The sequence below is a fragment of the Labeo rohita genome, unplaced genomic scaffold, assembly GCF_022985175.1.
Source record: "Labeo rohita strain BAU-BD-2019 unplaced genomic scaffold, IGBB_LRoh.1.0 scaffold_156, whole genome shotgun sequence".
NCBI classification, from domain to species: domain Eukaryota; kingdom Metazoa; phylum Chordata; class Actinopteri; order Cypriniformes; family Cyprinidae; genus Labeo; species Labeo rohita.
Genome location: NW_026127736.1, coordinates 83,073 through 105,347, shown reverse-complemented (window position 1 = coordinate 105,347; position 22,275 = coordinate 83,073). Strand labels below are relative to the sequence as shown.

General features: G+C 39.1%; 1 protein-coding gene across 1 annotated transcript in view; it reads right to left on the bottom strand.

Moving 5' to 3' along the window:
• The window catches only part of LOC127158548 (NACHT, LRR and PYD domains-containing protein 12), a 77,993-nt gene that overhangs the window by 32,750 nt on the left and 22,968 nt on the right, over nucleotides 1–22,275 (bottom strand). Inside the window, exons 8-9 of the mRNA XM_051101630.1 lie at nucleotides 7,433–7,606; nucleotides 593–769 (exon numbers count right to left, since the gene is read on the bottom strand). Coding sequence (XP_050957587.1) covers nucleotides 593–769; nucleotides 7,433–7,606 — 351 coding nt within the window. The remainder of the gene's footprint in view (nucleotides 1–592; nucleotides 770–7,432; nucleotides 7,607–22,275) is intronic.

The window sequence follows — 22,275 nt, the reverse complement described above, 5'->3', positions numbered from 1 at the left end:
TTAATAAAGCTATAATACTGAATTTGACATAAAACAACACTTAATGAAGTTAGGAAAAAATGCCATGACAAATATATTAAAAAAAGACCCTGTAAATCACTTTGAGTCAAGGAGTCATTTCACAATACTGATCAGAAGGTTCTCCTGAATAGTACAAGTGATACTAAAAAGAAAAGTAAGTGTAGAGCCCTGATTTGTTGTTAACATGTTAGCGTTCCACTGTACCGCCCGATGTGTAGTTACATTTTATTGTAATGCTAAGAAGTTAATATTTGATATTCTTCATGCTGCTCTGCTGCACTCAATTACACACATATTAGCTATTTGTTTGGATGACAAAAACATTTAAACAGCTGTCTAACAGTTCATGTCAAGTAAACTTGTAATTAGGATGGCCAATCAAATAAAAGGGCAGATGTTTGATACATGTTGTATTTTCAAATCCAGAAAGACATTGAAAACAATGGACCATGAGCTTTTTGCATGAACATAAACATAGTGCCGCACTGTATAATTATATCAAATTACATTGCAAGCTTTACAATTTGATAAACATACTTTATTTTACATTTATTTTATTGAAACCATTTACCTCAGTATTTCCAGCTGACAGTTTGGATTCTTCAGTCCATCAGAAAGAAGCTTCACTCCAGAATCCTGCAGGTCATTGTTACTCAGGTCCAGCTCTCTCGGGATGTTTGAGTTTGAGGATTGTAAAACTGAAGACAGACTTTCACAGGACTGAGTAGTGAGATTACATCCACATAGCCTGTGTAAAGAACAAAACAAACAACTATACTGAAAACAAGTAAAAGGCCTTCCTTTAGATTTAAAATGTATGTTTTAGTAATTCAGTTCTTCAAAACACCTGTTACAGCAATGCAGGGATAAAAGAGCGGATCCAAGTGCAGCAAGTTTGTATTAATTTAACTTAAAGGGGTCATCGGATGCAAAGTTCACTTTTCCATGTTGTTTAAACATAAGTGTGTGTACACAACTACCCTATAATGATAAAAGTCCACCCAGTGGTTTTTATTTAATCTGTAAAAATAATTGCTCCTTTTTAAAATCAAGCCATTCTTAATATCTTGTCTGTGTGACAACACATCGACAGAGGCCGCTCCCACGATAGTTGATTGACACGGCCGTCTTATCTTAGACCCACCTTGAATGAGTGGTAACAGTCCGATCGCCATTGTTCGGATACTGGAGCAGGAACGTAAACAAGAATGGCTCCTAAGTGATTGAGGTGTTGTGTTGTTGGATGTAATAATGAACATAGTGTTCATCATTTACTCCTGACATCTGAGTTGCTGAAGACTTTTGTTTGTGAAGGGAATGCGCCTCCGATATACATATATCTATGACAGGGGTCACCAAATTTGTTCCTGGAGGGCCGGTTTCCTGCAGAGTTTACCTCCAACTTTCCTCAACACACCTGCCTGGAAGTTTCAAGTATACCTAGTAAGACTTAGATTAGCTGGTTCAGGTGTGTTTGATTAGGGTTGGTGCTAAACTTTGCAGGGACACCAGCCCTCCAGGATCGGGTCTGGTGACCACTGGTCTATCTTCACGCGAATCATTCGTGATCCAGCTTCACGTACAGCAGATGTGAGGATAAGGTTTTTTTTAATGAGTCTTTGCAATCGCCTTTCCTAATAACATGCCAGTTAGCAAGTTTTGTAACTAATCGCAGCTAAATGAGGCTAAAGTAAACAGACTCATCACTCCACAGAGAGAAGAGAGGGGCGGGGCCAGCAGAGCTCATTAACATTTAACGTAACATTGATGCATTTAAACCAGAATAGGATGATTTCTACAGAGCTAATTTTGACAAGGTAAAAGTTGTGTTTTTTACAATACCATTGAGAAATTTTAACCAAAGCATGTTATTGACTTTTCATTAAGACCATAAAGAATCATATCAACTTGTGGAAAATGGGCATCCGATGACCCCTTTAACAAAGAAAATGTCCAAAAGGGTCCAAAGACGAAGAAAAACATAATCACAACAAAACAGCTAACAAACATGCACCATGATCTGAAGAAACCAAGGAGTATAAATATGCAAGATAATGAAGAATTAGACTAGACTAGACAAACTAATCAGCAATTATTAAAACAAATGAAAACATACTTAGGAACCAACAAGATAAAAGACACAGAAAATAAACACAGGAAACTAGAACTCAGATACACAGGATGAAAAGAACATCAAAAAGAACAGAAATGGAGCGTCATCCTGACAACACCAAACCTGGACAATTTACCCAATATTTAATGTACCAATCAGTTCCCTTAATTTATGATACAATTTAGAATAATAAACTGGGTACAATGTGGGTACAACAAAACAAAAGCTCTGGTTTTAAATTACCGCTGCTCAGAGCACATATTGTCTCAGCCTACAGATCATGGTTGTATAAAAAGTTTAATGTGGATCAGAAAAATTCATTGATTTACAATGATTTATAATTCAGATTCATTCAAATATTCACATTACCAAATCCAAATTACCAGTAATTTGAAAGAAATCCCCATATTACAATGTAGGCTACACATACATAAACACATACAGATACACAAACAGTAAAACAATCATAATGAGGTGTTTTCCCGTAACTTAAGTGTTTAATTTGAAGTTACTAAAGGAAGGTTACAACTGTAATTTTTCTCTGTGGAGTGAAACGAGACAATACATCTGGGATTGACACTATGAGGAACATCATTAGTGCTACTGGTGTCTGAAGCATGTGGCTTTTAGCTGGTTTTGCATCTGAACTATATATATTGTCTTTAGGAGTTGCTTGTACACATGTAACATAAAACCTTAATGTGCTCACGGAATTGCATTCATAGTCATTTTTCTTTTTCGTTCTCTCTAATGATGAGATGCTGATGATAATGATAATAATAATAATAATAATAATACAAATAATAAATATAGCTGCAAGCAGCAATTGCGAGGCCAAGCACAAAAGAGGCACAATGAGGACCTAAGCATTGTAAGGAGCAACGGACCAACTACAACGAGTAACTAAAGTCATTTTAGGATAATATCAGTTGAAATGGCTGAAAAATCATAAATACAACCAATAATATAATTTATTGGCTTATCACTTTTGACCAATAGGTGGTGCTGTTTTCAAATTGATGTGATGTGTTCTGTGTGAGGTGACAATCACACACAAATTTTGGTGTCATTATGCCAAAGCTTTACAGAGATACAGCCTCAGAATCATTTTGGCATCAAGCCTAAAATCTGTAGTGGCGCTGTACGAAAATGGTTTACTCTATCGATACGAAATCCATAACTTTGAGTCAGGACAGTCTGAAGATGATCTGACTCAATTTTGGTGAAAATCCGATCAACGGTCTAGGAGGAGTTTGAAAAAGTAGGTTTTGTACATTAATCAAAATGGTGAAAAGAAAGTTCAGCAAACTATGGTATATTTGGTATGTATGTTGTCGGCGTGACCAAAGGAATATTTTGAGACCAATTTTATTACAATAGGCAAATGCAATCAGAAGTTATTAGCATTTTTGGAAATTTCATTATTAATGTTTAATGAATGATGTATTATTTCTGACCCATAGGTGGCGCTGTAACCAAATTGATGTGGTGTGGTTAGTGTGAGATGACGATGGCACATATAAAATTTGGTGTCAATATGTAAAAGCTTTGCAGAGACACAGCCTCAGATGTAGTTTGGCATCTTTCCAGCAAATTTGGTGATGCACTAAACGGAAACCGTTTCGTATATCGACACGAAAACCATAACTTTTTGTCAGCATGGTCGGAAGATGATCCGAGTCAAATTTGGGGAAAATTGGACCAACACTCTAGGAGGAGTTTGAAAAAGTAGTTTTTCAATATTGATCAAAATGGCAGACAGAATGTTCATCCAATTATAGTGTAATTGGTATCAGTGTTCTCGGCATGATCCAAGGAATATAACAAGACCAGTTTTATTAGAGTAGGCCAATGTAAACTAAAATTATTAGCATTTTTGGAAATTTCGTTATTAATGTTTAATGAACAGTGTATTACTTCTGACCAATAGGTGGTGCTGTTACTAAATTGATGTGGCGTAGTCAGTGTGTGGTGACAATGGCACAAAGTTTGGTGCAAATATGTCAAAGTTCTGTAGAGATACAGCCTCAGATGCAGTTTGGCATTCTTCCAGCAAATTTGTTGATGCACTAAACGAAAACCGTTTCCTACTAAGCATCGACACGAAATCCATAACTTTTTGTCAGCACGGTCTGCAGATGATCTGAGTCAAATTTGGTGACAATCGGACAAATAGTTTAGGAGGAGTTCGCAAAAGTAGGTTTTCAACATAAATCAAAATGGCGGACAGGAAGTTCATCCAATTATGGCATAATTGGTATCAATGATCTCTGCATGATCCAAGGAATATATCAATACTAGTTTCATTAGAGTAGGCCAATTAAAATAAAAGTTATAAGCAGATTTCTAAATTTCGTTATAACTTTTGACCACAAGATGGTGCTACATCCAAACTTTTTGAGTACTGTGAGGGCATGGTGCCGAGGACACATACCGAGTTTTGTAACGATATGTCAATGCGTTCGTAAAATATAGCAATTTTGGACAAAATTCAATATGGTCGACACTCAAAATGGCTGACATAGGAAAATTTGATATGGTTGGACTCAGCATGATGCACTGAATCTGAAGAGACCAGCTTTGTGATTTTTGGCCAAACCATCCAGAAGTTATAAGCAAAAAAAGCCATTTTACATATCTCCTGACCACTAGGGGGCACTGTGCCGAAACACTGCAGGTAGCCTCAAGTCATGCTTGTTATTACACACACCAAGTTTGGTCTCAATACGCCAGACCGTTGTGGAGATATAACCTCACATACAGTTTTGCCTGCTTTTCGTAGAATTCATTTGCGTGTTATTCGAGAACGGTTTGACTAATCAACTTGAATTCCATAACTTTTTGCCAGCATGGTCTGAGAATGATCTGAGCCAATTTTGGTGAAAATCAGACAAACCGTCTAGGACGAGTTCGAAAAAGTAGGTTTTACGAATAAACATTTATAGAAAAAAAACTAAACCTTACGATTTTTGAATTTTGGACTTAATTTGACAGAATCCTTGGCTCATGCCAAGGATTCTGATTCTGTTCAGAATTCTGAAAAAAGAATTCTGATTCTGTGCCTTACGGTTCAAAAGTTATTAGCATAAAATGACTGAAATTTTGGACAAGTGGTGGCGCTAGAGAGTTAGAGTTAGAGACTCTTTAGAGTTAGAGGATTTGCTGTGGTTAATGATGAGACTGTCCTCTATGAGTGTGCCAAATTTCACAACTTTCCCACAAGCAGTTCTATGGGCTGTCATAGACTTCCAGAGCGGAAGAAAAAGGAATGTGTCAGGCTTCAGCTCTTCCCACACAAACTTCTTTCCTTTAGACTGCTCCTTTTCTGCATTTATATTGGTGTTATTGCAGATTATTCTGACAGCTGTATCATTAAAAAACTGTCTGAAAATTTGTGCAGGTGAGTATGTTACACCAACAAAACCCTGTAATCCAGGGGCTCTTTTTGGGAAGAAGTTCAGTTGCTGCTGGGCAGTGTCCGCCACCTCAGGTCCATTCCACCCAGGCCCTTGCTCCTGTGGCCCATGAAGTGCATCTCCCCATCGCCTTTCAGCTCTACTTTCTCTTCTTGTTCCTCTGCCTCTTCTTCTTCTCCCTCTCCCTCTCTCTGTTCTGTTTCCTGGTCCCCTTTCACTTCCAATTTCTCTTCTTTCTCCTCTGCCTCTTCCTCTGCTTCTCCTTCTTTCTCTTCCTCTCCCTCTCCCTATTCTGTTTTCTGGTTCCCTTTCACCTCCACTGTCTCTTCCTCTCTCAGTCAGGGGAGCTAGTATGGAGTGGTGTGCCCTCGGTCTCCTCTGCTCGAACTCTGGACCCTCCTGGACACCTCCTTCAGCCTGCATGCTGATGGGGACTGTGGGCAGCGCATCCCCTCTCTCATCTTCTCGGCTAAAACAAAGAGTGAAGAATGTGATTATACATGTGAATTTTATGAATTACATTTTCTTTCTTTTATTTATTTATTTATTTATCAGTGCCTTTCTTTCTCATTGGACGAACAACACACACAGGAGGGTACAGGTGAGTATGTAATGTAGGTAAAGTAGCAGGAGTAGTGTCTGGATAAACAGGTAAGTATTTTGATTTTTTTAAATTGTATTTTTTTTTTTTTAATCTTTTTATTTATTTATTTATTGTATTACATTACTTTTATATTGTATTTCATTATTTATTGCAGAACATCCAGACCAATTTCTTTTCCCACTAGACAAAAAAAAAAAATACACAGGTGGGCACAGATGACTACATAACATATAGGTAAGTACCAGGATTTGAAACACTCTATCGCATTGCTAAAATTAGAAGCAACTATAATGGTATATGCAACAAAAATTGTATGCAATGCATCTAAAATAAACTATCTTGCACCACAAAAAGGACAAACCTCATGAAGTAACACATATACACACACAAGACAATGCTTGCTATGTATTTTACTGAAAATGATTGTGTGATATTTTTTTCAACTTGACCCTGTAAAAAGTTTTTGGAAACGACTATGTTAGAAAACGCTAAAGATGAATTGTGACCGATTTGAACAGAAAAAGCAAGCAATAAATGATACCCAAACTGCACAGTAAAAGTAAAAAATTAGGTACTCACATATTGTCTTCAAACGGATCGATCCCTTGGCTGTACTCCTCCTCACTGCACCAGGTATCTGCATCGGAACCTGATGATTCCACCGGGACATCGCCAAGCAACTCGTTTGAAAAAAATTCTAAAAAAACTCTAATGCCTTATCCGATGTGTACCGCTGTTTCGCCATTCGTGTTTGTGTTGTGGAGTCATGTTGTGGAGAATTTATTCATGCAAAACCTTTACGTGTTTATCCGTGATATCCCTGCATGCAAATAGCGCTGACTTTCACCCGGTCTCTGGTCAAATTTCTAAATAAACAGGCTGATTGGTAATTCACATAGAAAAAAAGTCTATGTTTATTGGCTGACTAGATGACACTTTGAACCAATCTGGGCATGGGGGTGGAACTAAGTATCAACAACGTGTTACTTTGCTCAGAAACACCAATCACATAGCTTCTTTTTGACCAACGCTGTCAAAATATAATGATGTAATTACATTCACTACGGAGCCTGTGAATGTTCAAAATAGACACGTTATATCGCTGAAAAGTGAATCTCATCTTTCTGATGGTTTTTGAATCATACAGATTGGATTAGCGGTTCAAAAGTTATTGAACATTTAGGAGCAATAGTTATTTTTAGCCGCGGACGGCTGTCTCGGTCTTTGAGGGTTAAACACTACATATTTTGTTAATGTATTTGATTGAAAACCATGTACCTCAGTATCTCCAGCTGACAGTCTGGACTTTTCAGTCTATCAGTAAGAAGTTTCACTCCAGAATCCTGCAGGTCATTGTTACTCAGATCAAGCTCTCTCAGGACAGAGTTTAAGGATTGTAAAACTGATGATAAACTCCCACAAGACTGAGCAGTGAGATTACATCCACATAACCTGTTTAAAGACACAAAACAACTATATTGAAAACAAGTAAATGGCCTTCCTTTATATTTTAAATGTATGTTTCAGTAATTCAATTCTTCATAAAACATCTGTTACAGCAATGCAGGGAGGCAAGAGTGGATCTAATTTCAGCAAGTTTGTATTAATGTAAATTAACTCCCTGGGGTCGATGGTAAGCCCTAAAATACTCTGTCGATTTTGGTCACACAAATAAGTGTTATACATCACTGGAAACCATTAAGTGTATATTTTTATTAGTGCACACTCACAATTAAAACTGAACTGTGTGCTTCTTTAAATTAAAGAAAATATACAGGGTGCTTTCTGTGGTAAAGTAATCCATGTGAAACCAATGTGATGCATAGGTTTGCCCTCAGAGCTAATTTTTTTTAATGCGATCACTTCCACAAGCTGCTTTTGCTTTTGATATGATAAATAGCCATGTGCAAGGCGCCGCGTGTTAGCGCCCACATCATCGTAAACAAAGCTTTCCAATTCATCAAGTTCATCTCGGCTACTGTTCGTTTCTGGAAGAAGACGTGCTGAGAGGAATAGCAGAATTTACCTTCAGAAAAAAGAAGACGCGGTGAGAGGAATAACACAGAATTCACCTCAGATAAACACAACGCTATGCACGGCTGATCCAGAGGAAGAAATCAGTCTGATGAGTAAGTGATGTTTCTTTTTTGCATTAGTTAACATGTTATTTTGACATAAGCTTGAACATGATAGGTAGCAACGTTTTCATGTTCTATATAATATAAAACAAATTATGATATAAAAGTAATATGAGTGTACACTGTAACATGATGAATGCTATGATTTTAAGAATGTCTAGATCATGTTTATTATTAATACTCTGTTCCCAAATAGAGTTTTATAAGGTGCTAAACGATAATTTGTTTCTCAGATATAAAATGTCCTTTTTACATAGTACAAAGTGTGTCTGAATCTGTGACTCCAAGATCGTTATATACAGATTCTTCTGATATTAACATGCTCAGAGATGTTTTTTGTTTTTGTTTTTTAGTGATCTGATACCTGCACCACAGATGAATCTTGCTGATTTTTACTGCTGATTTTACTTTTCTTCTGAGAGCGCTGTACCAACATCAGATGTTATTCTTCACTGATTTTCTATGGTATTTTTTTTAATTTTTTATCTTGAATCCATGGAAAGAAGCAGTAAACACTTAAATATCAGGTATGGTTTACTAGTTTCACTTGTATGGGGTTAGAATCGTTGCATAATTCCAAATAAATACATTATGATCCACAAATAAATGTAAAGCGATTGACAAAAACAAAGCATATTCACAAAATAAATAGAATGAGATCCACAAATAAATCTTAGAGTTCCACAAACATTAATTATATTCACAAGTAAAAAAATTTGAATTGCAAATAAAAAACATACTCACAAATATTTTTTTTATTTTACAAACACAACTTTGCCCGGCATTTATATGTGAATCGCGTACTGTGCATTTGTAGATCGCTGCGCGTATTTGTGGATTTTGAAACATTTCAAGCGTCAAGACGCACACTGATCCACAAATGCATAGACTCCACCCACCTTCTACTTAAGCCAATCAGATACCGGCCACTTGGGGCTGACCAATCGTTGCATGTTCTCGCTCCAACCAATCACGTTTTGCCTTACAATCAGTGCGGGACCAGCCTTAATTCAGGACAATTAACCAGTCTCTTCAAAATGGACGACTAGGACAGTGGTGCTCATCACAGCATTATTGTAATAATATGTAAAATAAAACAAGTAATGTTATGTGTAATGTAATCAGTGTTTCATGTATCACTGAGTCGATGTGTGTTTTGACCGTGAGTGTGTTTAGCAAACTGGTATTCTACGGTGACCGGGAGGGGAGGTCTTCGGTTCACTTAGTTTTGTCATGGCCACGACATATAAACTCGTGAGAACGTGATAATATAACACAGCCACGAGATATTAATTTGTGGGAACGTGATATTACATTGTGGCCACGAGAACGTTTTGTCGAGGTAACGACATACTTATGCCACGACTTATGTTGAGTGAACGACATATTTTTCTCGTGGCCACGAGTTTATTGCATAAACAAACCTGCGTGGCCATAGCAACCCGGGATTATCAGAGATGGCTTCATTATTATTTTATTTTGAATTAATAAATTATTATATTAATTATTATAGATTATTTCATAATTTCTTTTATTGTTTTATAATATGAATTATTATATTGCACACCATGTAAACAGCATTCATATTAAGTTTATAATGAATAAACGTTACCAAAGGAGTCTAAATAACATACAAGAAAACATTTTTACCCATCCCTCAATCGTCTTCAAAATATTTGTATATTATTATTAGGCCATTATTATCACCATCATCTTCATCAACATCATTATTATTAGCCTATTATTATATTTTTATATTTTCCCTTCATTTCGATCTTACATAACGTTCTTATTAATAATAATAATAAGAAGAAGAAGAAGAAGAAGAAGAATATACAAATATTAAATTAAATGTTTCATGTTAGTAAAAAATGTTTTAAACAACTCTGATAATGCCAGGTTGCTATGGTCACGAAGGTTTGTTTATGCATGAGAAAAATATGCCGTTCCCTCATCATAAGAAGTCGTGGCCACGAGAAATGGATGTCGTTCCCTCAACATAGTATCTCGAGGCCACGACATCGTTACCTCGACAAAACGATCTCGTGGCCACGACATAATATGACGTTCCCACAAATTAATATCTCGTGGCTGTGTTATATTATCACGTTCTCACGAGTTTATACGTCGTGGCCACGACAAAACTAAGTGAACCGAAGACCTGCCCTCCCGGTCACCGTAGAATACCAGTTTGCTAAACACACTCACGGTCAAAACACACATCGACTCAGTGATACATGAAACACTGATTACATTACACATAACATTACTTGTTTTATTTTACATATTATTACAATAATGCTGTGATGAGCACCACTGTCCTAGTCGTCCATTTTGAAGAGACTGGTTAATTGTCCTGAATTAAGGCTGGTCCCGCACTGATTGTAAGGCAAAACGTGATTGGTTGGAGCGAGAACATGCAACGATTGGTCAGCCCCAAGTGGCCGGTATCTGATTGGCTTAAGTAGAAGGTGGGTGGAGTCTATGCATTTGTGGATCAGTGTGCGTCTTGACGCTTGAAATGTTTCAAAATCCACAAATACGCGCAGCGATCTACAAATGCACAGTACGCGATTCACATATAAATGCCGGGCAAAGTTGTGTTTGTAAAATAAAAAAAATATTTGTGAGTATGTTTTTTATTTGCAATTCAAATTTTTTTACTTGTGAATATAATTAATGTTTGTGGAACTCTAAGATTTATTTGTGGATCTCATTCTATTTATTTTGTGAATATGCTTTGTTTTTGTCAATCGCTTTACATTTATTTGTGGATCATAATGTATTTATTTGGAATTATGCAACGATTCTAACCCCATACACTTGTTGTACAGGAATGACACAAGTTCTGTTCGCATCTCTGTGGTCAGGTCAGTGAGTACAATAATAATCTTTGACCATCATTATGCATGTTTTGTTTATATTGTGTTGTAAGTAAAATACAAATGACCAAAAGCCCCCATTATCTTACTCTCCTCACATTCTTTGTTACCTGCCTCATAGTGATAGTCACACTGATGGGCCATTAGGGGATGGCTTTTTGTCTCTCAGGTGTAAATCACTAAATATTCATGGCCATTATCCCTCCCTCGCATACGACTTTCTTTCACAAAACATGTCTTAGAAAATTTACATCAATATATTGTTTTCTGTGAAAGAGTAAGCATGATCATTTTCACATCATTTTGAAGTAAATATTCTAACCTACAAGATTACTCAAAAGCCTTGCTCAGGACTATTCAGTATGAGTTTTATGGCCTTATTTCAGCTACATTTATTTTCCCAAAACTTACTAACCATGCATAATCTTTTTTTTTTCTAAAAAATGCAAACATGTACATCCATCTTGTTCACATATTATTGTAGCACCGTTTGTGCTGAATACAAAAAAATATATATGTTGGCCAGAAAAATATAAACAACAAAACAGCTGACAAACATGCACCATGAAACCAAGAATTATAAATGAAGAAGATAATGAAGAACTAGACTAGACACAGGAGACAAACTAATCAGTAATTATGAAAACAAATGAAAACATACAAAAAATAAATACAGGAAAATAAAACTCAGATACAACAGGATGAAAAGAACATCAAAATAAGAGTCCCAGAACAGTAACAGAGTGTCATCCTGACAACACCAAACCTGGACAGTTTACCCAATATTTTATGTACCAATCAGTTTCCTTAACTTATGATTCACTTTAGAGTAATAAACTGGGGAAAAAAAATTTAAACTGGTTTAACTGGTGGGTACAACAAAACAAAAGCTCTGGTTTTAAATTACTGCTGCTCAGAGCACATATTGTCTCAACCTACAGATCACAGTTGTATAAAAGGTTTAATGTGAATCAGAAACGTTAATTAATTCACAGTGATTCATAATTCAGATTCAGGATTCAGTCAAACATTTACATTACCAAATCCAAATTACCAGTAATCTGAATGAATCCATATATTACAATGTAGGTTACATACACATACACACACACACACACACACACACATATATATATATATACCAAATGGTAAAGCAATCATAATTGTTTTTTTTTCCCCCATGATTTAAGTGTGTAATTTGAAGTAACTAAAGGAAGGTTTCAACTGTAATCATGGTTCCCTGTGGAGAGAAACGAGGCAATACATCTGGGATTGATGCTATGTGCATATCGCCACCTAATTGGTGGTTGTGCAATCTATTTTTTGCATTTAATCTCTAATCCTTGAGAATAAGGTTTATTCGATGCTAATTATATATCAGATATGTATTTTTATTATAAAAATACATTATAGAAAATGCAGATTCATGATGTGAGATGATAATAAAATATATTAAACATATATAATGAAACAAACATTACCTTGTCATAATAGTGTGTTATAATTTGTACAAATAACTATTATATATGCCAATAGAATAAATATAATAACCATATTACAATAATATAACAAAGTTACCTCCGTTTTTGGAACCGAAAGTTGAGGTTTTATGACTACTTACCCTTAACCATACCCCGGTATGTCACCTGCTTTCTGAAACACCCCCCGGTGTCTAAATCATGTGTGTAAACACAACAAGTCTATTGGGTGTAGACAGTCTATGACATCTTTAACAGAACACCATAAGTTTGAAAGTGCACCTGCAATATATGTGATGAGTTTTTTGTCTTCAGGAGCTGCTTGTTTGTATACACATGTAACATAAACCCTGAATTAGGGTGACCATAAGTCCTCTTTTCAGTGGACATGTCATCTTTTTGGACCTAAAAAAATGTGTCCGGCCAGTTAAAAGTGTTTAAATCACTTTGGATGCAGCTGATTTTAAACTGTTGCAGTGAGTTGATTTTCTCCCATGGGTTAAAAGTTCAAAATATTGCATAAATTAGATTTGACTGGAATGCTTGTATTGAAACATTTTGCATTCTACATATGATAAAACTGTGGTAGATATAAATTTTGTGAATCTGTGTTTATGATTAGTAAGTTTTTGAGCTGTATTTATGATCACCCTGCATTGTCATCATCTGCATTTTTGATCAATCTGCATAAATTCAACATAGGCTTTACAGTTTTATAAACACTAAATATTTTGTTAATTGATTTGATTGAAAACCATGTATCTCAGTATCTCCAGCTGACAGTCTGGACTTTTCAGTCTATCATTAAGAAGTTTCACTCCAGAATCCTGCAGGTCATTGTTATTCAGGTCCAGCTCTCTCAGGACATAGTTTGATGATTGTAAAACTGATGATAAACTCCCACAAGACTGAGTGTTGAGATTACATCCACATAACCTGTTTAAGCTACAGCTAGGTGACAAACAGCTTCCGAGCTAACTTAGTTTAAAATGTTTTTAATTTTTTCACTTGCCCGACCGGACAAACAGCCTGATTAAAAATACCAGCAAAGCATTGAAACGCAAGAATGATTCTTATTTTAATACATTCAACGTAAACATCGATTGATAATGGATAGTGTATTTCTGGTATCAAAAATGTGCTGCCTGTCTCTTTGTGAGAGAGTTCACTAAAAATGAGTGTAACAGCACACATAAAGAAACTCACTGAAGAAATACACTGAGGTAAAAATTCAAACTGTAAAGTTTATTTATAACATGGTATAGTTCAGTAACATACCAGGGGAGCTATTTTGCTGAAGATTCTCATGATTGCAAATGTTACATTGACTTTAGTTCAATAAACAAGTAGTTATTGAGCTACTTACATTTTAGACGCAATATTTGAAGAGTTCAGATGCAAAACCAGAGCCATCTCTGTCAAAAATGAGATACTGACACTGAATGAACTCCTGACACATAGTACACGTCCATCAAATACTTTTACTTCAAACTCGCTAAATTCCAGCCTCAGCCTAATCAGAAGTACCAGTACTTGCATAGAAATCTGTACAAAATAGCCAGAAAGAAACAACGATCACAGTAACAAAATATAGTTATATTATCTCAAACTGACTGTCAATGGAGCCACTCTGAGACGTCAATCATCAGCTGTGTGCGTGAACACTCCGCTTTGTGTGGAATTCTGCCGCAAAATCCTTTGCCAAATGATAAGCACACTATTGCATCCTTTGCAAAATCATCAGACAATCTCTTGGTGGACAGACTGTAATGCCGCGAGATGTGTGATATCACAACAGATGGCGGTGATGAACAAATTTAGTTTTTTATAATCTTGTCATAAAACATATGTTTAGGCAGGCTTTTAATAATAACAACAATAGTAATAATAATAATGATAACTGTTGTCTTAAATCAATCTCACATTTGCAGACTCTTAAAATCTTTCACACACCTTTCATTGCGAACTCACATAAAGTTCCACTATAATTAACAAAGCTCTCTACATTTTTACAATGAATCTCTTATTTACATCGTGTCTTTGTTATAATGAGTGGATTCAGATTACATATGAGCCTAATCATTCAATCCTGTCAATCATTATTACGAGCCTATATAAGCAGCTCTCATTGCACCGTCCCAGCGTCAGTTCTTCTGGCATGCGACCCTGCCCTGTCCCGTGAACAGCCTCCCAGCCCGACAAACTTCCACACTTCTCCTCCAACTAAAAATGCTCTGCAAAGTCGCTCTTAATCCGGCCCCACTTTAAGCTTTCAACAAGGGAAATCAAGCTTGTCAACAATGTCCCGCAGATTTGCCCAGCCACCTCCATCAAACGCACTTCTCCCGCCCGGGTAGCGTAAGTTAGGCATCCATGCACTACAGCGGCTACAGTTCCTAACGTTATCCAAATTACAGCTAAACCGCTTTCAGCTGTAAAATCTACCGCTCTTAAAATAGGAATGCAGACAGCTGAATGTTTGAGGCACGCTCGCCGCATCAAACATCCATTTCCCATGAAAACAATCAGAAATTCAGCTCTGCTTACATTATCTATCGCTCCTTCTGGCCCAGTCACTGCTCCAAGAGATTTCACTTTACATCCTGAAAGCGTTTATAATGATCTCATTCTTAAGTGGTATTCCTAAATGTATAATTGCATAACTTACAAATCGTGAGTGTGTAATAGCTCAGTGTCATGTTTCGTATTCTACAGCATACGGTAATGATAGACACGTCATCTGAACAAACGATCCAATCAAGCGCACTCCAGATGTTAAACAGTGTCCGATTGGTCTCCACATATAATCTCCATTTACTGCAATCATAGATTGAGCTCCCTCTGGTTGGATTACTGTTGTTTTTAAAATTATATTTTTAATTTTGTATCATCATTGTGGCCTAACTGGATCCCGGAAGTTTCAGCTTCAGTCAGATAGCATGTCACCCACTCCATAAACATAATTTGGTTAAAATCTATACATCGCTTTATATTGTGAATAGGCTCGTTTGATTTGAGATGATTTAAAGTGTGATTATTATGCCTTATATTTTGTGTTTTGTGAAGTTATAATCAAAAACTGTAATCTATAATGTGATGTTTTGTGAAGTTATAATCTAAAACATTGCACAAAAGCATACTGGGTTTACCGTTTACATTCATGTACATGACATTTTTGTAAACTTTATGTTTTAAAAATGACAGCACAGATCGCATCTCCAACTAAATCAAATTTACTCTGTGCATTCCACTAACTGAAATTTTAATAATATTTATCCTGACTATCCATTTCATGCTTTTGCAGATCTCCATCAACTAAAGTGGATTTAAAGTGGATTCATTATAATGAAGCCCATCAATATGTGAGCAAAGTTGGTAAGAATGATTGGACACTCCCTGTCCATGACTTTGCTCCAGCTATTTTACCTTGCTTTGCCCAAAACAGACCCATCTATGCTCATCTCCATTTTCTTCCTCCTCAGTTGTCTCCAAGGCGGACCCTGGCATTAGACTCCCTCCACAACAAGGAATCACTCTGGTTGCTGTTTGGTTTATCTCTTTCTCTTTTCTTCCTAAAACCTTTCTTCCAGAAGTGCCCTAGCGTGAGGCTGCCTCCACAACAATGAACTGCTCTGGCTTCTCCTAGGTATATATCTTACTCTTTTCTTCCCAGAACCTCTCTTCCAGATGTGGCCTAGCGTGAGGCTGCCTTTGCAAAAAAGAAACCACTCTGGCTACTGCTTTGCATACCTATTTCCTTCCTTCCTACAAAGTTTCTTTCACAGGTGTCCTAGCGTGAGGCTGCCTCCGCAAAGATCCCATCCTCTTTTCTCCCCCTTGCTAACTATCGACCATCTACATCTACATCATCTGTGGAACCTCTGCCTGTCTGGGTGTTTTTACACCTTGTTATTTTAAGGAGTCTGAACATGTTCCACTGGATTTGGCCCATATGTCAGCACTAAAAAATATTGCAGAACTTTGTAAACCAAGACCATCTTGAAGGTGGTCCAAGTATGATTCAGTTTCAGCTATCAATATGGTTCTTTAAACTGTGCATTGTGAACACAAATGGCTCCAAGCTTACTTAATATACACAAAATCCAAGTGATTATTTTTTTCAAAGTGATTATTCTTCATGGCTGCTTCTGGCAGATTTCTACAAAGTATGTTGACAACCTACATTTTTGTATTAAGCCCACAACAAATCTTCAGTATGTCTCTGCCACAGCAGTGACATTTCCCATATTTCTCGAATCAGCTCTGTTATTTCTTAGTGACATTTCAATGATTTACCCTAACAAATCACTTATTACTTCACTGCCAAAGCAGTGATTTCACTTTACCACTCTTGCAGCAGACAGTCACCATTCTATTTCTCACTGCCGCAGCAGTGATTTCTTTCACCATTCACAGAGAAGATACAATACCAAACTCTATTACTCCCCTCCTCAGCAACAATGTCTCCCACCTTCTTGCAGCAGATGTCATACGAATTTCCCACTGGCGCAGCAGTGATTTCTTCCACAGATCTCAGCAGATGTCTAGAGGCTCCAACCAGCTCCAAGTTTTCACTAACTTCATATTTCAAGTTGACTAAATTTAAATTTTAAGGCAGTATGAACACTAACTTTAACAAAAAAAATTGTTATAATTTGTTTGTGCTGGATTTGTGCCATTAGAATATTAAACATCGATTCCCCATTCATTAATATTTTTAATGGCAAAAGTGGCTGTATTTATTTTATTTTATTTTTTTGCTGACCAAGCCACCAGCAGCAGACAGTGAGCTGATCATAGCCTATGTTCTAGCCTTCTCAAATCAACACGACTTGCCTAAATTAATGCATTTCACAATATTAATTTAAACATTTAACATGTAATTGTGTGGAGTGTGGAAGCTACAGCGCTGACAGGTCCCGGCAAGATCGCTTGCAATTTTTTAATTAATATCTGTGTTACCTCGTTGATATATAGCTACAGTAGTATCTATCCATTTCTTGTAGTCTTTTTCCAATGACTGGTAATTTGTCCTGCGATGCACACATTCTTAGCCTATAGCTTAAGCCTTTTTTAATCTACGAGCCCTTTTTCCACAGTCCATTATGTCCTTTTTAATTTTCTTATGCAGTCCGGTAAATAATCATTTGTAAGGGGGACAGAAAAACTTTACCATATTAGCTATCAAATGCAGTCATACCATGCAAGTACAGTTAGGCTGTCAGGAAGGAAACACTGGATTCAAGACCGAATGTAAATGAGAACAGTCTTTATTGTGGCAGATAGTAAATGATCACAAGTAGGGTCAGATGAGCTGGTCGAACCGCAGATGGTGCCACCTGTAGCGCAGGAGCCAGTGGACAACCGAGTGAAACCCGGCAGGCAATGGGGAATATGAGGAACCATGAAACTGAAATCCAACTGTGATGAAGTGAGTGCCACAACTCGCTTCAGGGGGAGGGAAAAGGGAACGTGAGTCCGTGAAAACACAAAAAAAAAAATGATGGGCAAAGCACTTTCGTGCAGGGTGTAGTTTATTTACAGTGCCAATAATCCAGACAGTCCACAGTGAAGAATATAACAGGTGTGCACAAAAAAATATAACAAAGTAACAAAGAAACAACAAATAGAAAAATAAAGATGAAAAACTATATTTACAACCACACACCGTATCCACAATATACAAAAATAGTTGAGGGATTTGCTCGAGGTACCACAGTAACACTCTCGCTGACTTGGTTAACAAGCAACTGATTGGGAGTCTGGCCTCCCCTTTTAAGGCCAGACTCCGCCCCTTCTTTGGCAATACTACCAACAGGTAAGTTTTTAGGTATATCACAAATACTTCAGGATATTCATTAAATCTACATTACATAATCATTTTTCCACCGTTATTTCTTCAAATAAACACATATTTATCATTATTAAAACACTTAAACACATAAACGATTAACACGTAATTCACACTATCCCCGTCACAAACTAACTATGGTTTCGCCGGCTTCCGGCGGCACTGCGCCGACGCGACCCACTCTGTACCTTTAAAAGCAGGCGCCCTCCGTCTGCTCGGCTTGGCCGACGCAGCGTTTACCCACCGAAAGACCGACTACTTCCTGACAAACAAACAAACACTTGAACGAAGACAGGACGAAACACAAGACATGGTTAATGTGTGAGATGATCGGGTATGAGATGGTGGAAACCGCGTTGTGGGGAAATGACCGTGGGCGATCGGTTTGGCGCGTGCACTCACTTTGCCGATGGCGGAAGCAACAGGTAAGGAGGGGAAATGGATAGTGAATGGGGTGCGTGAGTGTGTGCGTAAGTGTGTGCGAGCCAGTGCCGCTCCCTCAGCGGTGACAAACAGGTGCTTTGTCACACCAACAAGGGCGACTGGAAGGAACACAGCCAGGTGAATGACACAACCAAATGATCTGACAACAAAGGACAAACAGAGCAGATCTTAAATAGCCAAGTTAACGAGCTGCAGCTGAAACAGATCAGCTCGTCAACGAACGTCAGCCACACCCACACACACACAGCACGTGTCACATGCACAAACAACACGCAAGAGTAAGTATGTGAACCTATGAACCGTGACAGTACCCCTCCTCCTAGGAGCGCCTCCTGGCACTCTCAGAGGAACTTACCCATTGATTGTAATCATCAATAAGGGAATGATCCAGAATGTCCCTAGCCGGAACCCAACTTCTCTCCTCCGGACCATAACCTTCCCAGTCCACCAAGTACTGAACTCCATGTCCCCTCCGTCTCGAGTCCAGAATGCGACGGACCGAATAAGTGAGTTCCCCACGAGACGCGGCGGTGGGGGAACCGGGGCAGGCGGATTAATGAGAGAATGAAAAACGGGTTTAATCTTGGAAACGTGAAAAACAGGATTAATTCTCCTGCTGGAGGACGTTTGAAGCGGACTGCCACTGGACTAATGATTTTAGTGACAGTGAAGGGGCCTATGAATTTGGGTGCTAGTTTATTACAAATGGAGCGGAGAGGGATATTGCTAGAGGAAAGCCACACTTTTTGACCAACGACGTAGGGGGCGATCGGCCTGAGCCTTGGTGCGAGCTCCCACCCGGAGGAGAGTCTCTCGGGCTCTCTTCCAGATGCGATGGCACCCCTGGACGAAGGCGTGGGCAGAGGGGACCGCGACCTCAGAGTTCAGACTGGGAAAAATAGGTGGCTGGTACCCTAAGCTACACTCAAACGGAGAAAGGCCCGTGGACGAGACTGGTAACGAGTTACGTGCGTACTCAACCCAAGAGAGCTGTTGGCTCCAGGAGGAAGGATTCTGAGAAACCAAACACCGCAACACTCTCTCAAGATCCTGGTTGGCCCTCTCAGTTTGCCCGTTGCTCTGAGGGTGAAAACCAGAAGATAGACTAACGCTCGCCCCCAGAAGACGGCAAAACTCCCTCCAAAACTTGGAAATTAACTGGGGTCCCCTGTCAGAAACCACGTCCGTCGGGAGGCCATGAATGCGAAAGACGTGATTCATGACAGTGGCCGCTGTCTCCTTGGCAGATGGTAATTTAGGCAAGGGAATAAAGTGGGCTGTCTTCGAGAACTGGTCCACTACGGTCAAAATAACCGTATTGGTGACAAGCTATGTTAGAGCAATGAGCCCACTGAATGACGTCGGACCGTAAGTTCTCCGGCACCAATAACTGGCTCGGTGGGCACCCGGACGGGGGCGTTACCCCTTCTAAGGCTGCGCAGACCTTAGTTTCCACCTCCCAAGTGAGAGTAGAGACGAAAAGTCTCTCGGGAATAACGCACTCGGGAGTGGAAGGACGTTCTGAACGATCAAAAACACGGTATAGCGCGTCGGGCTTGATGTTCTTAGACCCCGGATGGTAAGAGATGGAGAAATCGAAACGACCGAAAAAAAGCGCCCACCGAGCCTGCCTGGAGTTAAGGCGTTTAGCAGACCTGATGTATTCGAGGTTCTTATGATCGGTCCAGACGATAAAAGGTACCCCCCGAACCCTCTAACCAATGACGCCATTCCTCCAACGCTAGCTTGACCGCCAACAACTCTGTTACCAATATTGTAGTTACGCTCGGCTGCCGACATACGATGGGAAAAAAACGCGCAAGGATGCATCTTGTCGTCCGAGGATGCACGCTGAGAAAGAACCGCACCTACCCCCACCTCTGACGCGTCAACCACCACCACAAACTGACGTGTAGGATCAGGGGCAACAAGAATTGGAGCAGAAATGAAGCGGCTCTTGAGGTTGGTAAATGCAACGTTAGCTGCATTACACCACCTGAACGTCGTTCTGGTGGAAGTTAAGGCAGTCAGAGGAGCGGCTAGTTGGTTGAAATTGTGAATAAAATGCCGGTAGAAATTGGCGAACCCCAAAAACCTCTGCAGGGCCTTGCGGGAATCAGGGGTTGGCCATTCCACCACAGCCTTAACCTTATCTGAATCCATGCGTATTCCCTCGGACGAGACGATATACCCCAAAAATGGAACAGACTGTGCATGAAAAACGCATTTCTCCGCCTTGACAAAAAGCCCACTCTCTAGCAGCCTCTGGAGCACTCGCCTGATGTGCTGAACGTGTTACTGGAGAGAAGAAGAAAAAATCAATATGTCGTCCAGGTAGACATAAATGAACTGATCTACCATATCTCTCAGCACGTCATTAATGAGGGCCTGAAAAACCGCAGGGGAGTTGGACAACCCGAAGGGCATGACCAAGTATTCAAAGTGCCCCCTGGGGGTATTAAAAGCGGTCTTCCACTCATCCCCCTCCCTGATGCGGACCAAATGATAGACATTGCGCAAATCCAATTTAGTGAAGACGGACGCTCCCTGCAACCTCTCGAAAGCTGAAGACATCAACGGCAAAGGATAAGTATTCTTTACCGTGATGTTGTTCAGCCCTCGATAGTCTATACAAGGTCGCAGAGAGCCATCCTTTTTCTTTACAAAAAAGAATCCTGCCCCAGCAGGAGAGGAGGAAGGATGGATGAGCCCGGCTGCCAGAGAATCAGAAATAGATTTCTCCATGGCCTGCCTTTCAGGAGCAGAAAGCGAATATAACTTGCCCTTAGGCGGAGACGTACCTGGCAATAACTCTATGGCACAGTCATAGGGACGATGCGGAGGAAGAGAAGTGGCTCTGGACTTACTGAACACTTCCTTCAGGTCGAGGTACTCCTTGGGCACGTTAGACAGGTTCACAACTCCTCCTGCAACAGAGAACGAGACACAGAAGAACAGGCAGACAAGAGACAGTTAGCGAAGCACGACTCGCCCCATGTGGAGACAGAGTCATGGCCCCAATCCACTCTAGGATTGTGCTGAACCAGCCACAGGTGACCCAAAACAACCGGGACCAGGGGGAAGTAGTGAGGAGGAAGGTAAGCTCCTCCTTGTGGTTGCCAGAGGTGATCATCGTGATAGGACCAGTGGAGTGAGTGATACTAGGAAGGAGTCTGTCCATTCAAAGCATTAACAGAGATCTTGCAGCTGAGTGGAGTGATAGGAATGAGTTGTTGAGCGAAATTCAAGTCCATGAAATTACCTTCAGCTCCGGAGTCCAGTAAAGCTCTGCAGTTGTGACACTCGGTTGTCCACTGTAGTCTCACCG